The sequence below is a fragment of the Vigna unguiculata genome, chromosome 3 (assembly GCF_037176805.1).
Source record: "Vigna unguiculata cultivar grain cowpea cultivar isolate G323 ecotype 2 chromosome 3, ASM3717680v1, whole genome shotgun sequence".
Taxonomy (NCBI): domain Eukaryota; kingdom Viridiplantae; phylum Streptophyta; class Magnoliopsida; order Fabales; family Fabaceae; genus Vigna; species Vigna unguiculata.
In genome coordinates, this window is record NC_140794.1 from 51,809,190 (window position 1) to 51,828,168 (window position 18,979).

The 18,979-nt window shown below is 27.3% G+C and overlaps 1 protein-coding gene across 1 annotated transcript; it reads left to right on the top strand.

Moving 5' to 3' along the window:
- Positions 1 to 11,331: 11,331 nt before the first annotated feature.
- LOC114175991 (thioredoxin-like protein AAED1, chloroplastic) lies at positions 11,332 to 14,298 on the top strand. The gene is made up of 7 exons (XM_028060864.2): positions 11,332 to 11,744; positions 12,239 to 12,285; positions 12,375 to 12,489; positions 13,474 to 13,518; positions 13,602 to 13,661; positions 13,773 to 13,868; positions 13,955 to 14,298. The coding sequence occupies exons 1-7, from the start codon at positions 11,475 to 11,477 to the stop codon at positions 14,072 to 14,074; spliced, it is 753 nt and encodes a 250-aa protein (XP_027916665.1). The 5' UTR covers positions 11,332 to 11,474; the 3' UTR covers positions 14,075 to 14,298.
- Positions 14,299 to 18,979: the final 4,681 nt, after the last annotated feature.

The following is an 18,979-nucleotide window of genomic DNA, read 5'->3' on the forward strand; positions in this document are numbered from 1 at the left end:
TTACTTCTCAAAATTGAACCTTAAAACAGAATTTCACTACCTAGACCAAGACTAATAATTAAAACAACTAGGATAAATAAAATCTGAACCATACTAACCTATTGTCGCTGCAATCTGAACTATCGATGAAACTGAACTTGATAATATTGCTGCAACTTCCCAAACCTAGTTCTCTTCAAAATAGTTAATCGATTAGAAAACTTTGTTCTCCAAACCAACTTTGAAGAAGGTGAACCAAACTTGACGTCACTGCAACCTCTTCAAGTTCTCTTCCAAGCTTCTCGGTACTCTCTCCACGCTGAAATCAAAACCATAATGTTTGCACTTCTTCACTATACGAAATCTGACAGCCTTCAATGCATTTAGTGCGTGCGAGCTTCTAGTGCCTGCGAGTCTTCGACGGTTCAACCAAAAAGCAAAGTGATCCAAAAGCAAAGGGTTTTGTTCGAATGTTCGAATTGTGACATGAATGTCTCTGACAGAACCCTGTTTAAAGTTTGATACAAATAGGATTAAGTTTTAAGTTTTATGCTTTATGTTTTTAATTCGTTCTTAAAGTTTCATATGAATAGATTAAGTTATAAGTTTTATGATTTTAATTCGTTGACTTTCATTTTATATTTTGTATCATTTTCATTTATTTATAGTATTTGTATTATATATATATATATATATATATATAATAATAATAATTATATACTAATATCAATGATTATTTGTAAAAAAATAATTCTTATAATATCAATATTTAAATATTAAATGAATTTTAAGTGTTTAATAAAATTAAGTTAAATATTCATATTTTATAAATAAAATACATAAATATTATTTTGTTTTTATTTATAATATACCATAAATAATTTATTTCATATTTAAATTTTTTTAAAAAATAAAACAAACTGTACCATAAATATAATAATATGTGACAATATAAATTAATAATTAATTTAATAATTCTTTTATTCGAATAAATTAATATAAAATATAAAAAAATAGCTTAAAAGATAATAAATAATTATCAAAATAATAACTAATCATTTCATTTTCAATATAATTTATAAGAATTGTTTTAATACCTTTTTTAATAATATTTAAATGGAAAAAAAATACTGTGTTAGTTAAATGGTAGTTATTATTTAATATATATATATATATATATATATATATATATATATATATATATATAAAATAAAAATAATTTACAAATAGGGGATTAATTTATATAATAATAAAATATATTTTTGATGATTTTTTAATACATTGATAGTTTTTTAAAATTTGTTTAATAAATTCATTTTTTATAGAATAATTTGTATATATTTTTTTTAATTAGAAATTTTATTTATTAGTTTTGAATTAGCAATAAAATAATTTTATAGCTAAAATCATAACTAATTAGCTTCAACTTAGTTATCATATTATGTTTATCTAATTCCTAACTAATTAGCTACAACTTAGTTGTTATATTATATTGTGTCTAATCCCTAACTAATTAGTTTCAATTTGGCTACCATATTATGGTGTCTCTAATCTCTAACTAATTAGCTACAATTTAGTACAGTATAATCTCTAACTAATTAGTTACAACTTAGCTACCATATCTATGTTGTGTTTAATCCCTAACTAGTTAGTTACAACTTAACTACCATATTTATGTTGTGTTTAATCCTAACTAATTAGCTACAACTTAACTACCATATTATGTTGTATCTAGTCTCTCACTAATTAGCTACAATTTTGCTACAATATTTTTTTGTTGCTAATTTGTCTCTAATTAGCGAGTAAAATTTTTCCTTGCTAATTTTCCACGCAAATCAACAAATTTCTTGTAGTGAAATAATACAACATTTAAATAAAATATTAATAAAAGTTATAATGATAAAATTAATTAATAATGGTATTAGTTTTTTATAATTTAATATTTAACTAAAACTATTTTTAACCAATCATATTTTATTTTAAATTAATTACACCTACTAATTTTTTTTTTACAAAAAAAAATCATCTATGATTTATTTTAAATTAATTTTAACTAATTACATTTTATTTTCTATTAATTTTAACCATAATGACAATTATAAATCTTACCATTTATAAATTTTTTTAATCTATCAAATTGTTTACAAACTTTTATAAATTTTACCTTTAAATTTTTCAAATTTCACCTCAAAAACCATTAAATAGAACAACGCCACTTTACCATCTATCATTCCTCATATTCAACACTTCACTCTATCTCAAATCATCTCCAAAAGAAACATAGCCTAACATTATGTTCAAAAGGATTAGGGAGACATGATTTGAGAGTGACAATCGTGTTCAATTACATTGTGTTCTTTTGGGAGGATTTATTGCTCATGTGGATTGGGAAGAGAGGATTAGCATGTGATCACCTTGTTCTTTTTGGGATAATCATACCAAATGCAATCTCCCTAAGCATGGTAAGATTAGAGGGTGAGCACTCCAATTTATAAATTACCCTCTCATATTTCAGTTTTCATGCACGTGATTTATTCATTTCTCCTTATTATGAAAAAAACATAATAAAAATTAATAACAAAAATAAAATTTTATTATGGTTATATAAAAATTTATTACTTCTAAAATTACTATTAAAACTAAATTTATTTTCACCAAATATATTGTACTATTCATTTTTATTATTATTTCAGCCATTCAATAAAATTTATAAAAATAATTCTAAGTAATTTATATATCATTTTATATTAATTTTAACAATAGAGACATTTTGATAATCTAACTTTTTTATCTATTAACAGTTTTTTTAAATATGTCACATCAATCAATTCAGTCAAAAACTTCACTCTCCAATCCACTCCCAAATCACCTTCAAATCCTTTAAAATAAACAACACCAACTTTACCCTCTAATATTTCCAATCTCTTATTCTTCCTTTCCCTCAAATCATTCCTCCAAAAAGAATTGTGAGATTGACTTATTTTTCCATCTCTCCTCAACGGTAAGGATTTGAGGGTGACTTAATGGTAAGAGACGTTTGTATCCTCAACTCATTTTCGCTTTTAAAAGTATGCTTATAATAATAATTAATATCCCAAATTTATAAATGTTTACCAAATAATTTTTTTTCAATACGTAGATATATTGTATTTTTATTATTATTTTATTAAAATAATTATATTTTTTTCAATTTATTCATTTTAATATTTTTTACAAAATAAATATAATCCATCTAAATATAATTTTATATTGCTTTCAACATTAAGGGTAATTCAGTAATCTTATTTTTTATTCAATTAAACTTAATTTTTAATCCATCACATCAATCAAATCACTCACTCACTATCAGAGTCTTTACTTTTAAATTCACCCACTCTCATCTTCAAATGAAATTCTTTAAAAAGAATAACACAAACTTCATTCTCTAATCCACTCAAATTCATCGTCTTCTTCTCTCTCAAATCAATAAGAGACATTGATAAAAAATAATACCATATTTTAATTTATTTAAAAATATTTTGATTTATGATAAAAATATTAAATTTTTAGAAAAATGAATAATTGATTATTTTGTTTATAATTGTATATGAAATAAAAGAATCTTAATAATTTATGAGATAATATAGACAAATATAATTATAATATTTTAAATATTTATATAATTGTTATCATTTAAATTTAATTTGTATTTTAAATATTTTTTTAAACTTTAATATTTTCATATTTCAAATTTTTAAATCGATTTAATATAATATTCTGTTTTCTTTTTATTTTTAACTTATATTTTAACGAGACTGTTAATTTTAATTAATAAAAGCGAAAAAAATTAAAGTTTTTATGATTTAATTTTAAATTAAAAGAAGATTGAAAATGAAATATTAAAATGAATGCGTTTTTTATCTCTAGTTTTTTTTAATTAAAATTCATTTTTAGCTAAATAAAATATAATTCTTCAATAATCGAAACATTAAAATTAAGAAAATAACTATAGAAGTCACATAAAATGAATAATATATATATGAACCAAAATAAATTTATCCGGATTATAAAAGATATTCATAAAATACATCAAGTTAAATAAAAAAAATTGTAGTCAAAATTGAATCCAATTGTTTGTTTAGGTTATCATAGCCTAAATAAACTTAAGTTGGAGTGACCTGACTTATGGATTGATATTTTATAAAAATTAAAATGCTAGTATTTTTTAAAATTTATTATTACTTTTATATATTAAATAATCATTTCTCAATTTAATAATATCACTTAAACTATAAAAATAAAAATTTTATTTATTTATTTATTTTTGAATTATTAAATTTAGTTTTTTTAAAACAAATTAAATAACCCGCAATCTAATTGGACTTAATCTTAAAAAGTTACAATCCATTTAAAAAAGGTAAAAGAAATCGATCACATAGTTAGTATAACTACACTAACTTTACCCATAAAAAATAACGCACTAAAAAGATATGCGTCATATCCATACTCAGCACATATTTTCCCTCCTTATCATAACCATTTTATCAACAATTTCATATACTATATCTTACTTGATAACTCTTTATTTTATTTATTACAATTAATTATTATTATTATTTTAGTTATTATTACTATTAGAAAAAACCATTCAGTTAACGAGAAATAGATAAGTGATTTTGAAGTATTATCATTATGTTTACTCAAAAAATATCCATTACACGTTACACATTATTATTATGGGTTAACTTTCAGGTTAACATTGTAATGTTTAAATGGTGAAAAAATAGCGACAAATCATTTGGTGCTGGTACGAGTAATATAACATTTGATTTGTCATGTTTTTGAGTCGCACTGTTCTACATTACTTTCATATAAATAATTAGTTTATTGAAAATAATTTAAGAAAAAAACATATTTAATAAAAAAAAATATTTCCAGTGTCCTTAACAAAAACGCCTCGCTACCTCTAACATATAATCAGTGAAATAAAAAAAAAAAAAAATATATATATATATATATATATATATTCCGATTTTTTTTTTATGGTTTTTGTGTGTAATAATTTAGAGCACATACTATTTGTTCTCGTCCGTACATATAATAGGAGGCACTGTTTAGGAAATATTCTTTCCATGGAAAAAATATTCTGGATGAAATCAGACATGTTTGATACTTAGTAAAAACTGATAACTATACAATAAAATGTAAGTTACAACTAAATGGGAAGCAGAAAAGAGAATTTAGAGAGAAGAGAAAATTATAGCCATGTTTCATAGTTGAAGCCTCGTTTTTGTTGATCCTGTAATGTTAAGGAACGATCTGTACCAGCAGGGAGAGGAGGGAAGGGAGGCAGCTTCACATAAATATCATCCTTTACATCATTGGCACTTCTACATGAGAAAATAGATCTGCTTAACCTAAAGTTAGATCCAACACCCTTTTTGTTCTTCCTTCCCACCTTGCAATTCTTCTCACTCTTGGTACACTCCTTGTACGCTACAAGAAAAGGGTCTTCCTGCCATCGAAACCCCTTCTCCTTCTCAGAAGTGCTTCTGCGAGGACCTTGAAGTGGGCATGGCGGAAGAGGAATCTTCTTCTCCTCAATTTCCACCATTCTTCTCAAATGGTTAGGACCTAAAGGTGGTGGTAAGGGACTCATCCCTATGTTTAAAGGGAAATCATTGTTGGGGGTCTTGCAAACCCCAGGTTTGTCTTCCCATGAAAAGGGTATGCTTCCATGTGAATGAGACTTCCTATGGCTCATAGTACCATCACCGATGATATGAAAAAAATGGTTGAAATGATGGAGAAGGTGTTAGAGAATGGGGCTTTGGCTTTAAAGCTATTCTCGTGTGGTTTCTATTCTCTAACGGTTAATGATATCTAAAGGGCAACTAGATAGAGCGTGAAGAGAAAGCCAATTATTGCTTTTAAAATAATTAAAGGAAACAGATGATGGAAGCCAATGTGCGTCATATTAATTTTGGTCTTAGGGTTTTAATTTTCCATAATTGTGGCAAATCAGGAGTTCAAGAGAGATTTTTATGTCAGATTTGTATGTTACCACTTGCAAGTTGCAATGACACTTCAATTGTTGATTTATTATGGGTAGGTGGAATGTGAGATGATTCAATCCAATGACTGGCATTTGAAGTGTATGCATCTTGTTGTCCTTAGGTGTCGTTTGAAAGGTCAAAGGTGCCATCCTATTCGGTTTCAAGATAAAGCAAATCTTATCGATCTCTTCCTCTCTTAGGTCATTTTCTTACAATTTAGCTGTCTTCACCAATAATATTATACATAATGTTTCTGCAGCTTTTTCCTACATTTAAAAATCAAGTAGTACGTGATACTAACTCATGCAAAGATTAGCAATAAACAATTGCATGCTGGAGGTAATGTAGGTTGGATTTATGTTAGTTTTAGTTTTAGCCATATGCAATTACTGATATATATAAAGCTTCAGTATATATCATTGCATTATGAGTACAAAAGCTTACTATATTATTAACTATTCAAAATTTATCATTAGCAATGATAATATATCTTTTGTAAGAGTATTTTATGGTGAAAGTGTGATAGTGTTATTTTCTCAAAATGTTACTTTAAGGTGTTTTAAAGTCACTGTCGCTATTGGTAGGCAACTGCACTATTATGCAACTTTGGAATCAAAATTATGATCATTGTGAACAAAATGGACAATCATTCAATCCCAAAGTTGATTCCCATTTTTTTATTTTTCAAAGAACACATATTGAAAACATTGAAAGGGATTGTTCTGTATTTTCGAAGCATCGTCCAAATCAAAAGTACGAGTTAGGAATCTTTATTGGTGGGGGGAATGAAAATAACCTTTTACCTAATGAAAGTGATAAATAATTGAATGGCAGACAATATTTTAGAGTCAAGTGTAAGAAAGGAAGTTAATAGAAAAGGTTAATAAAGTGGTCAAAAACCTGCTATACTCTTTTATGGTATTGTTGGGAAGTTATGCTGTTCAATTTGGAAACAGAATAATTGAAAGAAAAAACTGGCTCACCTGTTTTTATTGGATGATGAAGTTGGGACACTACACAAGACTAACCGTGTCCGTGTGTGTGATTTGCAAGTAAAACTTCACCAACGATAGATTTCAACAATTTTAATAAATTGAAAAACTTAGTAATTGACTTAATTATAATTGAACTTTATTCATTTTTTAAATAATTAATTTTGATGAATTAATTAAAATATTTTAAATTTCATTTTTTTAATAAAACAATTTAATTTTTATTTTAGGGCGAATTCAATTCTAAGTTTGAGTCTAACTAACTTAATTTTGACTTATCTTGGTTCTTGGTTCAAGTCGACCTTTTGTCATGCCTGACCTAGTTCGGCCCAACTTGACCTTCGCCCCCGGGTCAACCTTCGTCCTGGTCTGACTCCACCTTTGACCCGACCCTGCTCGACCTTCTACTTGATTCGACCCGGCTTGACCTTCAACTTGGTCCGACCCAACTTGACCTTCGCCCCAACTCGGCTCAACTTTTAGCCTGTCTTAGCCTTAGATTTGGCCCGAGACAACTCGACCTTCAACCCGAACTAATTCCACCTCCAACCCAATTCAACCTTCACCCCGGCCAGGCTCGATCTTCAGCCTTGCCTGGCCCGACTTGACCTTCGACCCTACCTAGCTTGGGTCTACCTTCAGCCCAACCTGGACTGGTTCGACTCGACCTTTGGTTTAGCCCAGTCTACCTCGACATTTGGTCTGACTCGTCTCGACTTAACCTCTGACTTAAACCAATTTGTCTCGACTTGACCTCCGACCTGAACTAACTCATCTCAACTTTATGCCCATCATGATTAGACTTTTTAAACCTATAGACCTTTTTTATCTTAACCTACGAACAATTTCATAACTTCAAAAATTTTAATTCTTTACTTTTTTAATAAATTTTAAAATTTATTATTTTAGTTATTTAAAATAAATTCTTAAAATTCCTCTATTTGAGATAACCATTTATAGTCATTCGGATGAAGACTAAAAGCATTGTTACCAAAATTTTACTGCACTTACAATGCCGAATAAATTCCTGCATTCTACACAAATTTTATTAAATGCTATTATTTTAATGATATGAGTGGCTAATTTAATTTATGGATTTTATACTATTAAGTTATGTATTGTAATAATTGAATTATTCTCTGTTAATAAAACTCCTTCAGAACATTAATTTTTTTTTAATTAACAGTTACTTTGCAACGTAAAGATTTTAATTTTAATTTTGCAAACCTCATCATGTCATATAAATTTAAACATTTCGTATATAAATTTATAAAATGCGAAGATTGATAGATAATATGTGATTGGCTAGTAATTGAAAATTACTATTTATGATTTCAAATTTTCGCAAACTTCATTTTATCATGTGCATCATTATTATTTTAAGTACATTTCTCTCAACGCTGAAAAGATAATACTATTCATGAGAATTGTTAGTAATATATTTTATAATCCACTTTTATTATTGAATAAATAAAAATTATCAGAAGCTATAAAGTTACGGGTGAAATGGCTTACCATATTTATTGGTATAAATGGCTTACCATGGCTTGAGATAAAAAAAATGATCATCTCAATTTGACTCACTCTTTGATGAGTCGGAAATTTTGTAATCTGGCTCGATTCATCACAGATTGCTAGATTAGTGGATTGACTCACTTACGAATATAGGAATATTATTTTTTTTGTAATTTATTTTATATATTTATTGCATTACAATGAGAGTTAATTAACTTAATTTATTTTATATAACAGTGGAATCAAATTGTTCACTTAATTATCTAAATATTATTATAAAGATAAAGTATTAACGTATATAACTTGACAAACAAATTAATTAAACATTCAAACTATTCAAATATTATTAAAAAAATATTTAAAAATATGAAATTTTGAACCTATGTAATTAGAAGTTGTAAATAATTCTAACAAAAAAAAAGTAAAAAAAAAAATGTAAGAAAATTTGGTGGGTTAAGTGAGTCAATCCCCTTCAACCCAACTCAAACTCATTTAATCTGTGGGTTAAGTAAACCGAGTTCAGTTCAACCCACTTTCGTAAAAATTAAATTTTGTTCAACTCAACTCAGCTCGTACCTATGATGAACCAGATTAATTCACGGGTTAAAACTCATTTTGATATTTCTAAGCCTAACCGGTAATTATATGACAGAATGACTCATCGAAGAGATGATTTTTTTTTTCTTATTTTTTTTTACAGATTTCAGTTGTGTATAAGCTTCGAAGTACTTGTATTATATTTTTCCCTCAAACTTTATTTATAATCCATTCTTATGTGTTTTTTTTTTTCAATAATAGTTTAAATTAACTTAAATAATTAGGTTACTACGACGAATAATTTTACACTTTAAAATAAAAAGTTATACAATTTATTATAATTTAATAATTTTAAGTTAATATTTTATTTTTAAATTATTAAAGATTTAATAATGTTTTAAATTCTTGGTAAATTCGAGAGTTCTACATTGAATTCTTAATAAATTTTCATAATCTATTGAGTGTTTAACAAATTTAATTTTTTCAATTAAAACTCTATTTTGTTATTAACTTAAAAATATAATTATTATCTTGTTATGTGAATTTGTTTGTCATTTTATTGTTTCATTATTTTAAAATTTTATAAATTATAATTTCATAATTTATGATTTTATAATTTGATAATTTTATACACATGAAAATATGATAATATGACGATATAACAAAATGAAAATATAATCATAATACAATATAACAATATAATGATGACGATATGACCTTATGATGATATAACAGTATGACGATATAATGATATGACGATATATGTCAATATGATGATGTAACCATATAAAGATATAACAATATAACGATATGACAATATAATGTAATATATATTATTTTAAGGGAAATGAAATTAGATAAAAAAAATTATTTTATAAAATATAATATTAAATGTTAATAAACAATGAAATATAATAAAGAATAAAAAAAGTTATGGAGATTTTTTTTGTTCTTCCTCAATGTCTTTCAAACGTTTGACATATTGTATTTATCTTCCTTGTCTTTTTTTTTTTATATAAAAAAAAAAGACGGTTATAGACAAATTTATTCCTTCTAATCTCATATCTCATTAGTTCTCTTATACTTTTTAAAATAAAAAAGTAACTTTATTTTGTCTTTTGATAGTGAGATATTAATTTAGTATTTGATATATTTTTCATATCATGAGTTGTTTATCTATTTATTTTTTTATGAATATAGAAAGAAAAATTGTGTATGGTATGTTTCTTCATAACAATTTTTTTATTATAACTTGCTTGTCATAGATTTTTCCTATAGTAATGACGTGTATCAATCCTTGATTAGATTTTGATAAATTATTTTTTAATCTTAAATATTTTTAAAAAAAATAGTTATATTGATGAGGAATAAAATAATAGATTTATTTTTTAAAAGTAATAAAAGGAAATATATGAGTAAAGATCAAAACAATATATATCTACTTCTTCACATACATTTCAATCATGATAATAAGGATCCGATTGTTGAATTAGAAGAATCTTTATTTAATATTCAAAGAATTACAGGTGAAAAGTTTCATATTATTTTTTTTTAAATTATTCCAGGAAAATATTTTCAACTATGAGTGGAAGAGATAAAATTAGAAAAACTTATTTAAAACGAATTTCATATCAAATGTTATTTCAGAATTATCATTTTTCTAAAGAGAGTTCAGTACTAAAGTACTTTATTATATTAGTAACCGATTAAATATATAAATTTTAAATATATTATTTTTACCTCTTCAAATTATTTAGTCCAAATTTATCATTAATGACGATACATTAATACGACAATAATGTAATATAACAATAATATATATATATATATATAATCATATAAATTATAGTTTATATAATTAATTATGATAATAATACGATGATATAAAAATAAAGTTATAAAATCATAATTAATTATATAAACTATAATTTATAAAAATATAAAAATTATAAAATTATATATGACAAACAACTCAATAACATGATAAAATAATAAATATGATGGTCACTCACTCAATATAAAAATAATATGACAAGATAAAATAATAAATATGTTGGTCACTCACTCAATATAAAAAATTTATCTAATCATTAAGTTAACACCAAAACTTCAATTAAAAAAATTACTGATTAGTTAATAGATCATAAAAATTGATTAAATACTCGTTTAAAAATTTAGAAATTTATCAAAAACTTAAAACATAAATTAAATCATTGGTTTTCATTAAATCTCAATCCTAAAACATAATTAATCTTAACAAAAATGATGTTGGGTTATCTGCGTGGAGAGAAGCAAGCCGCTCCCGCCACGGAATTTCTGTGGCTATCTGCGTTGACATCATCCATCTTCTTCCACGGTCTGCACCACTGTGGGAATTAGGGTTCCTACTGAATTCCACAACTTCGCCAACCAAACTATGGCAACTCTGCAATCTCTGCCACCTGCTTTCCGTCCATCAATTCCAGCCCCAAATTCTCACTCTTTTCCGGCAGCCACTCCCTTAAATTATTCCCCCAAATTCATTGGCTCAAAGGGTCTCAGTGTGGGCTTCAGACACTCTATAATTTCTCCAAGGGTTTCCAATGCCCAGTATAGTCCCCAAATCGCGGAAACTCTCAGTGATGTTAGCATTTTTACCGCTTCGGGCGAGCCAGTAAGGTTCAGTGATCTCTGGGACCAGAAACAGGTCAGTTTACCTTATATTTGTATGTAAAAGCTTTCATCTTTATCCTTGTTTGTTTTGTTCTTTATGTGGGGGTTTGAACGAAATAACTAGTACAATTTAGTCTGATTGGTTCTTACATCGTGTGTCTGACCTTTTCTATTGCGTGTTTTAATTTGATGAAGCCAACATGGGAGTGAACTAATGGAAATGAGCAAGGGTGATTGATATGCTTCTAATTCTAGCCTTACTTTGTATTGGATATTCGGATAGGTTTCATATCACGCACTGCATCGATATTTCACATGGTTTTTGTTTCATTTTTGTAATTTTCTTACTTTTATTTTATTAAAATATTTATACCAATGTCGATTATAATACTGTGGGAATTAGATATCGTTTGAAATTTATCATGTCTATAATGATTTGTTCTCCATATCAAAATATGAATTATCTTCTGTGATATAAACTTTTTCTATGCTAATTATGTTGTATTTTATTAGTCTTAATTCTTTCAGGGAGTAGCTGTTGTGGCACTGTTGAGGCACTTTGGATGCCCGTGCTGGTAACTGATCTCACGTTTAGTCATCAATCAAGACATATTTAAGTAGTGATAGTTCTTCTAATTTATGCCTTGTGGAATCATGTTATAAGCTGGGAATTGGCTTCAGCCTTGAAAGAGTCCAAAGCAAGGTTTGATTCAGCTGGTGTCAAACTAATTGCAGTGGGTATTGGTACTCCCGACAAAGCCCGCATGCTTGCTAATCGAGTAAGTTCTGAGTCCTCCTTTGTCATTATGGCTTTTCCTGCCGAGTTGTATGCTTCAGAAAGTAACATAAAATAAGTCATTGTTTTAGGGTCATATTTGTTGGAGTTATTTTTTGACAATCATTGTTCGTTATATTACCTTTTCTACAGGACATCCCTTCTTAGTTTTAGGTGTGAAATTAGATCAGGAAAGGTTGATTCTGGTAAACTTTGGAGTCAACGAATGCTAATTTTTAGTTAATGTTTCGGATTTGGGATGACAATTTAACCTAAACTCAATTATTACTTATAAAAGTTTCTTCCTATGAATGAGGTTCTGTCCATCAAACGGCCCTGAGTTAGGTCTAGTTAAATGATACTTTGAAGGTCTGGGTTTGGACATCATGGTAGGCAACCTCCCGTTTTACCTCGCACTCTCATAAATTTGTATTTGTTATATGTTATATTTCGTAGTTGAGTTGGATGTTGAACTTTTGAAAGTTAATGTTTTTTCATTGTTAATTTAAAATAATATTTTTGTTTCACCAGTTTGTAGAAAAAGGGTCATTTAAAAGAAAGTATATTCCATATAACTAAAATGGAGATGATGAACTTATATCATATGCCTGTCTTTGTATTATTACCTATCAACTCTGGACACTAAAATAGTTAACCTATCTAAACCCTGTACCCATCGTCGTTCCTTCAAGTATCTATCATTCTAATGAGATTTATTTTCAGTTAACAGTCTCAAAACTCAAGTATATTTGAGTTGAGTGGTTTGTGATTCAAGTTTAAATCCATTTTATTGAAGATTCAGCCTTTGTGTTGCTTATTGACTCAAGTGTTGCAGTGGAATGGTCATTTTTATCTTAACCAGGCATAGTGTTTCAATCACTGTTTGAATTTTGAAGACTTCATGTAAATGAACAATTTGTGTGATATTGACATGAACATGTTCATGATATCAGAACTGATATTTTTGTCTTGATGTTTTTATCTTTAGTTACCATTTCCAATGGATTGTCTTTATGCTGACCCGGATCGCAAGGTAATATGCTGGGATGGCTAGTTGAACATTCACCCACGTAACTCAGCTTTTGGTCAATATTAACCAATTTGACATTCCTTCAGGCATATGATGTTTTGAACCTTTACTATGGTTTTGGCCGAACTTTCTTTAATCCAGCCAGTGTAAGCTTAGACTCTAACATCTTTGAAGTTACATTTAGTTTTTGGAAGCATTTGTAATTATGCATGCAGAACTGCTGATTAAACTTTTTAACCATACATTTGATATCACAGACAAAGGTATTTTCTAGATTTGATGCTCTGCAGAAAGCTGTCAAGAACTATACAATTGAAGCCACTCCAGATGATAGAAGTGGTGTGTTGCAGCAGGTTGATGCATTAATCTGACAGAAAAAACGATGAAAGCAATATTATGCATATTGTATCCCCTAAAATACTGATTCTTTATTTTTCAGGGAGGGATGTTTGTGTTCAGAGGAAAGGAGCTTCTGTATGCAAGGAAAGACGAAGGGACAGGTGATCATGCCCCCTTAGATGATGTTTTTAATGTCTGCTGCAAAGCTCCGGTTGCCTAAAGATTTCAAAGTTTGCATAGTTTAGGAAATAGTAGACGAGATTTCTCTGTTGACAACATATTGCATGTTAAGGTTTGGTTAAAAGTCATTTACACATTATAAAGTCAAATATACATAAACAAAATTTTAGTAGCAAAAGTTGATATAGAATTCGTGATTGTAATATATGTAGGTTGTTCATGTTTTAGCCATTATAAATTATTATAATGAATTGCAAACTGGTATATATGACTAGATATATTTCTAAAGGTGCATAAGACAATTAATTTATCTAGCATGTAGCTCAACTTGACATTATAGACAAAAACATATTAGAAAAAATAAATAAAAAAATAAACTAGTCAAAATTTTGATTACAAATTATTAATAATATTTTTAAAAAAATTTGGGACCAAAAGAATAATATTTAAGTATCAAATGGATCTATAACTTAACAATTTGTTCAAATCTTGGTTCCTAAATACCTTATCATTTTTATTTTAAATTGATGTGATTGCGGTTAAGAAGTCTCTACTTTTCCTCAATTCAAATGAAACACTAATGTAACATCGTACAAATTTAGGACCAAATATTTACTCCATATTTTACTGATAGCACAACAATAGCTGTTCTAATTGAAAGGGGGAATCGATTTACTTTAAATTGGTTTTAAAGTTTTATTTTATAATTTTTTTATTAATCTATTGTTTTTCGGCTCAATGTTTCATATGATAAGTAATTTTATTGTTTATTTTGCTATTATTAAATATTTATTCTTTTTAATATTATATATAATATTAAAAAATTGATTAAAATATATTTCCTTACCAATAAAAAAGTTAAAATAAATTGTAAAACACAAGGAATAACTACATTCTTATACAAGACAAGTAAAAAATAAAAAGTATGGTGCTATATTGATAATTATTACATAAATATTAGCAATTTCGTTATTTATATATTAACACATTATTATTTTTATTATTTCTCTCGTAGATTTATAAATGTAAATCAAATTAGGTAATATATATTTTTCTCTTATATATTATAAGTTAAATAATAAATAATATTTAAATAATTGGTTTTCATTAATTTAAATTCTATACCTGTGCAATAGGGAACATAATTAAATTTATCCAATGTCACAAAATTTAAAATTACATAAATATATATTCAATTTTTCTAAGTAAAAATGAATTTTTAAAATTAAGTTGTAATATTAGATATACATGTACAAGAGGGGACTAATATCATACGGCATGTGGTGGAATACATTATATCGGCACACAGTTATCATTGATATAATAAGAGGTTAATATGAAAATTAATACATCCTAAATATTTCCATACTAGCTTTAGTCAATCCTGAGACACATCTATTCTGAGTAAAATCTCACAAGAAATGTGTAAAAAGTAGAGATGACAATACATGTCAGGTTATCTCGTTTTGACTAAAAAAAATACAAATACAAGCTAATATTTTTATTCGTTTCGCATAACATTTATTTTGTGAATTTGCATGCCAATTCATAATTCTCATAACAATTTTAACAATTTTAATTTTATTTAATTAAATTAATACAAATAATAATTTATATCGACCTATTTCTTAAAAGTAATATTAATAACTTTATAATTCATCAGTTTTAAGTACAAGATTATTTAAAATAGAAATAATTTTGAAGTGAAATGAAATACGAGAATAAATGTAAATAAGAAACTTATTTTTGAGCGGACTTGACGCGAATAAGCAAACTATTGTTGGATGTACAGAAAAAAAATGAATAAATAAGTTACTTAGAAAAACACACCCAATGTGTTGTGTTAGAACTACTATATTTTAGGAATTTAAGTAATATATGCGCAAGCTACATGTTTTGTGAGACAGATTATCAGACTAAAATACTCAATTCACACGTACTTTTTTCAACTTCAACTTCTTTTTATAAACAATTCACATGACATGTCCCACATTGTTTTTCCTTATAGGAATGAGACACTAATCATGAGACAGGTAAATTCATTTATTATTAAGATTAATTACACTTAGGGATGGTAAAATGGACTGGGTCCAATGAGCCAATTTGTCAGCCCGTGTTAAAAGAAACAGGTTGGATTGAAGATTTCAACCCGTCAGCCCGTTCTTACCCATTCTGTCCTGCCCGTAACCTTGACGGGCTAAAGTACCGGCCAACCCGTCATGGCCCGTTGGCCCGTTTAAAAAAAAAATAAAAAAAAATAATTAAAAAGATTAATTTTTTATATTATATATTTTAAATGTATAAATATATAATAGCATTGTAATTTAAATCATTAACACCTACAAATTAAGTTGAATTATTAGTTGCAATTGAATAATTTAATATGTAAATTTAATAATTATTTTAACTTATCTAATTAAAAACATTAACTAATCAATGAAAAGTTTAAAAAATATTTTATTTGATTAAATATGACTTTAATAATAATTTATATGTATATATAAACAAAATTTAAAAAATAAAAAAATTTTAAAAATATGAAAACAAATTAAAAAACTTTCAAAAAATTTAAAAAAAAAGAAAAAAAAACTGGACAGGCCAGTCCGGCCCAGCTCGTTAATCCATCCTAAACGGAATGGATTGCGATTATTGACCAATTTTTGTTTGACGGACCAGTCCGACTCAATCCGTTTTTGACAGATCACATACGGGTCGAGCCAAAACGGGCCGACACTTGTTAATTTATTTATTTGTCAGTGAAGTCTCTTTGGAAACATTTTCACCTATAGTGTGGTGAAAATGTTGAAGAAAGAAGGGACGGGGACTTAGGATGTGTTCACTTAGGGGAGAGTAATTAAGAGAGAGGGAGTGGATGAGTTTGAGTTGATTTAAGAGTGAATTTTGTGTTTTTTTTAAGGGGTTTAGAAGTGATGGTGAGTAAATTTATAAATAATTTTTGTGAAAGTTTGTCAAAGATTTGATTGATGTGATAGATTAAAAAATATGTTTTAATAGAAGTAATAATGAGATTACCATTTTGCCCTTAGTTTAATAAGTATTATAAATTGATCTTTGTGTGAGTAAATTTATTTTCAATTTCTTTGAGTTCACAAATATTTGTTCTGTACATGAGCAGAAAATGTTGTCCAATATCATGCTCAATGAAAGCATGGCAATTGGGGTCTAAAAAAGAGAGAATATGCACAATGAAAGCATGTTGCACTATGGTATAAAAAGGGGTTGAATTATATTGTGCGCAAAACCCCGTATCCGATCTGCACTATGTGGATCCAATTTGTATTAAATCCATGCCAAGAGGATCAAATCCTCAACACCACGTATTGTTAGAAAATGATTACTCAAATAATATTAATAATAATATAAATATGAAATAATATAATAATAATTATTAAATCAATAATAATACTAAGACAATATATAAAATAATTAATATTAATCAGAGATCAACAATTATAATAACAATAATAAATAAAAGATAAAAGGTAAGGAGTAGAAATATCTTGGGTTGAGGCACGCATAGCGTTATCCTTATAGAGAAAATGCCCATACTGCACAGGGCTAAACAAATATATCAATTCACAATCATATGTGTTTCTTATTCTTATCATATGCATTTCTCTCCCAAGATACAACATCCCGTCAGATCGATCGAGTGCAGCAAAGGATCTCCGAACCTTATGAACACCACTGTCTTAAAAATAATATAGAGAAGAAAAGAAAAACACTTTTAAGAAAGACTCTAGTGTTTGTTATCTTTGTTGTTGTATGCTTCCCCATGCACCTAGGTGGTATTTATAGGTAACAAAAGGAGACAAAGGAGTAAATAGTAATAAGAATATAGTTGTTAGCCATTAAAAGCATTAACCCATAAATTAAAAGTCTATAAAAACTTTAGTAACAGTAAGTTTTTTTATTTTAATTATTTATTTTTTAAATTATAATAAAATATTTCCAATAATGCCCCACATAATTTAAAAAATAAAACAAAAATATATTATCTTTTAAAACAAAATATTGTAGTTCAGTGTAAGGAACCTTGCGGGTCTGACCCTTACACCTAGTGCTTATAAACTTCCACCCGAGAAGATGCAGAGACATGATTGTCTTGAACTACATCCCCTGTGACCAGATTTTAGTAAATAACACATACAATATCGATGTTCATTATAGGTTCTAATCAGTGGGTGCACGTTACGAGTGTGTGTATCTTGTTTCATGAGTGTCACTTAGAGACTTGCCCATGTCTCACAATGGTGGCCCCACCATCACACTCACTAGGTAAACCCTCAAAGGGTGGTTTGTGACTCACACCGCTACAATAATTGTCATTGGGTTTATTAAGAGGTATTTTATAAAATAAGCATGATAATGCACATACCTCAACCTTATTATTGTCACAATTTATAGTACACCTCGCCATAGGAATGAGACATAAAATTTAATTAAATTATTTGGTGTACTTTAGTCAAGAAAAACTTCGTTGTTACCCATTGAACTCCATTCCATGGGATCGCCATTCATGTGGAGATGGGTGTCCATTGTTGCAGCTAATTTATGGGCTATAATCTCATTCCCCTCGACGACTCAAATACTTGTTGTTGATACATCAACCCTTTGATAAGCAGATCTGCAACATTTCTTTCTAACCTGACAAAGTCAAGAGAGATAATATCATGAGTAATTAAGTTTCTAATATATTTGTCTTTCATTCTCATATGTCAATTTTTCAATTTCATTGACATTTTTACTAAAAACTTTAAATATAATAATTTGATTGTCAGGATGCATTGAAAAAAAGAATAATTTATGCTTGCATAATAGATCATGATAGAACAACAACTTTTTAACATGTTTCCATGATAGGGCATTTTCATCCAAGGTTAAAACATAACCATAACCAATAGGTGATTTTGTGTCACCAAAA

Bases quoted from the DNA above. Each gene is read 5' to 3' on its own strand.
- LOC114175991 (XM_028060864.2), top strand. From the start codon at position 11,475: ATGGCAACTCTGCAATCTCTGCCACCTGCTTTCCGTCCATCAATTCCA. The intron at 11,745-12,238 runs GTCAGTTTACCT...TAATTCTTTCAG, and splicing joins ATCTCTGGGACCAGAAACAG to GGAGTAGCTGTTGTGGCACT. The intron at 12,286-12,374 runs GTAACTGATCTC...TCATGTTATAAG, and splicing joins CACTTTGGATGCCCGTGCTG to CTGGGAATTGGCTTCAGCCT.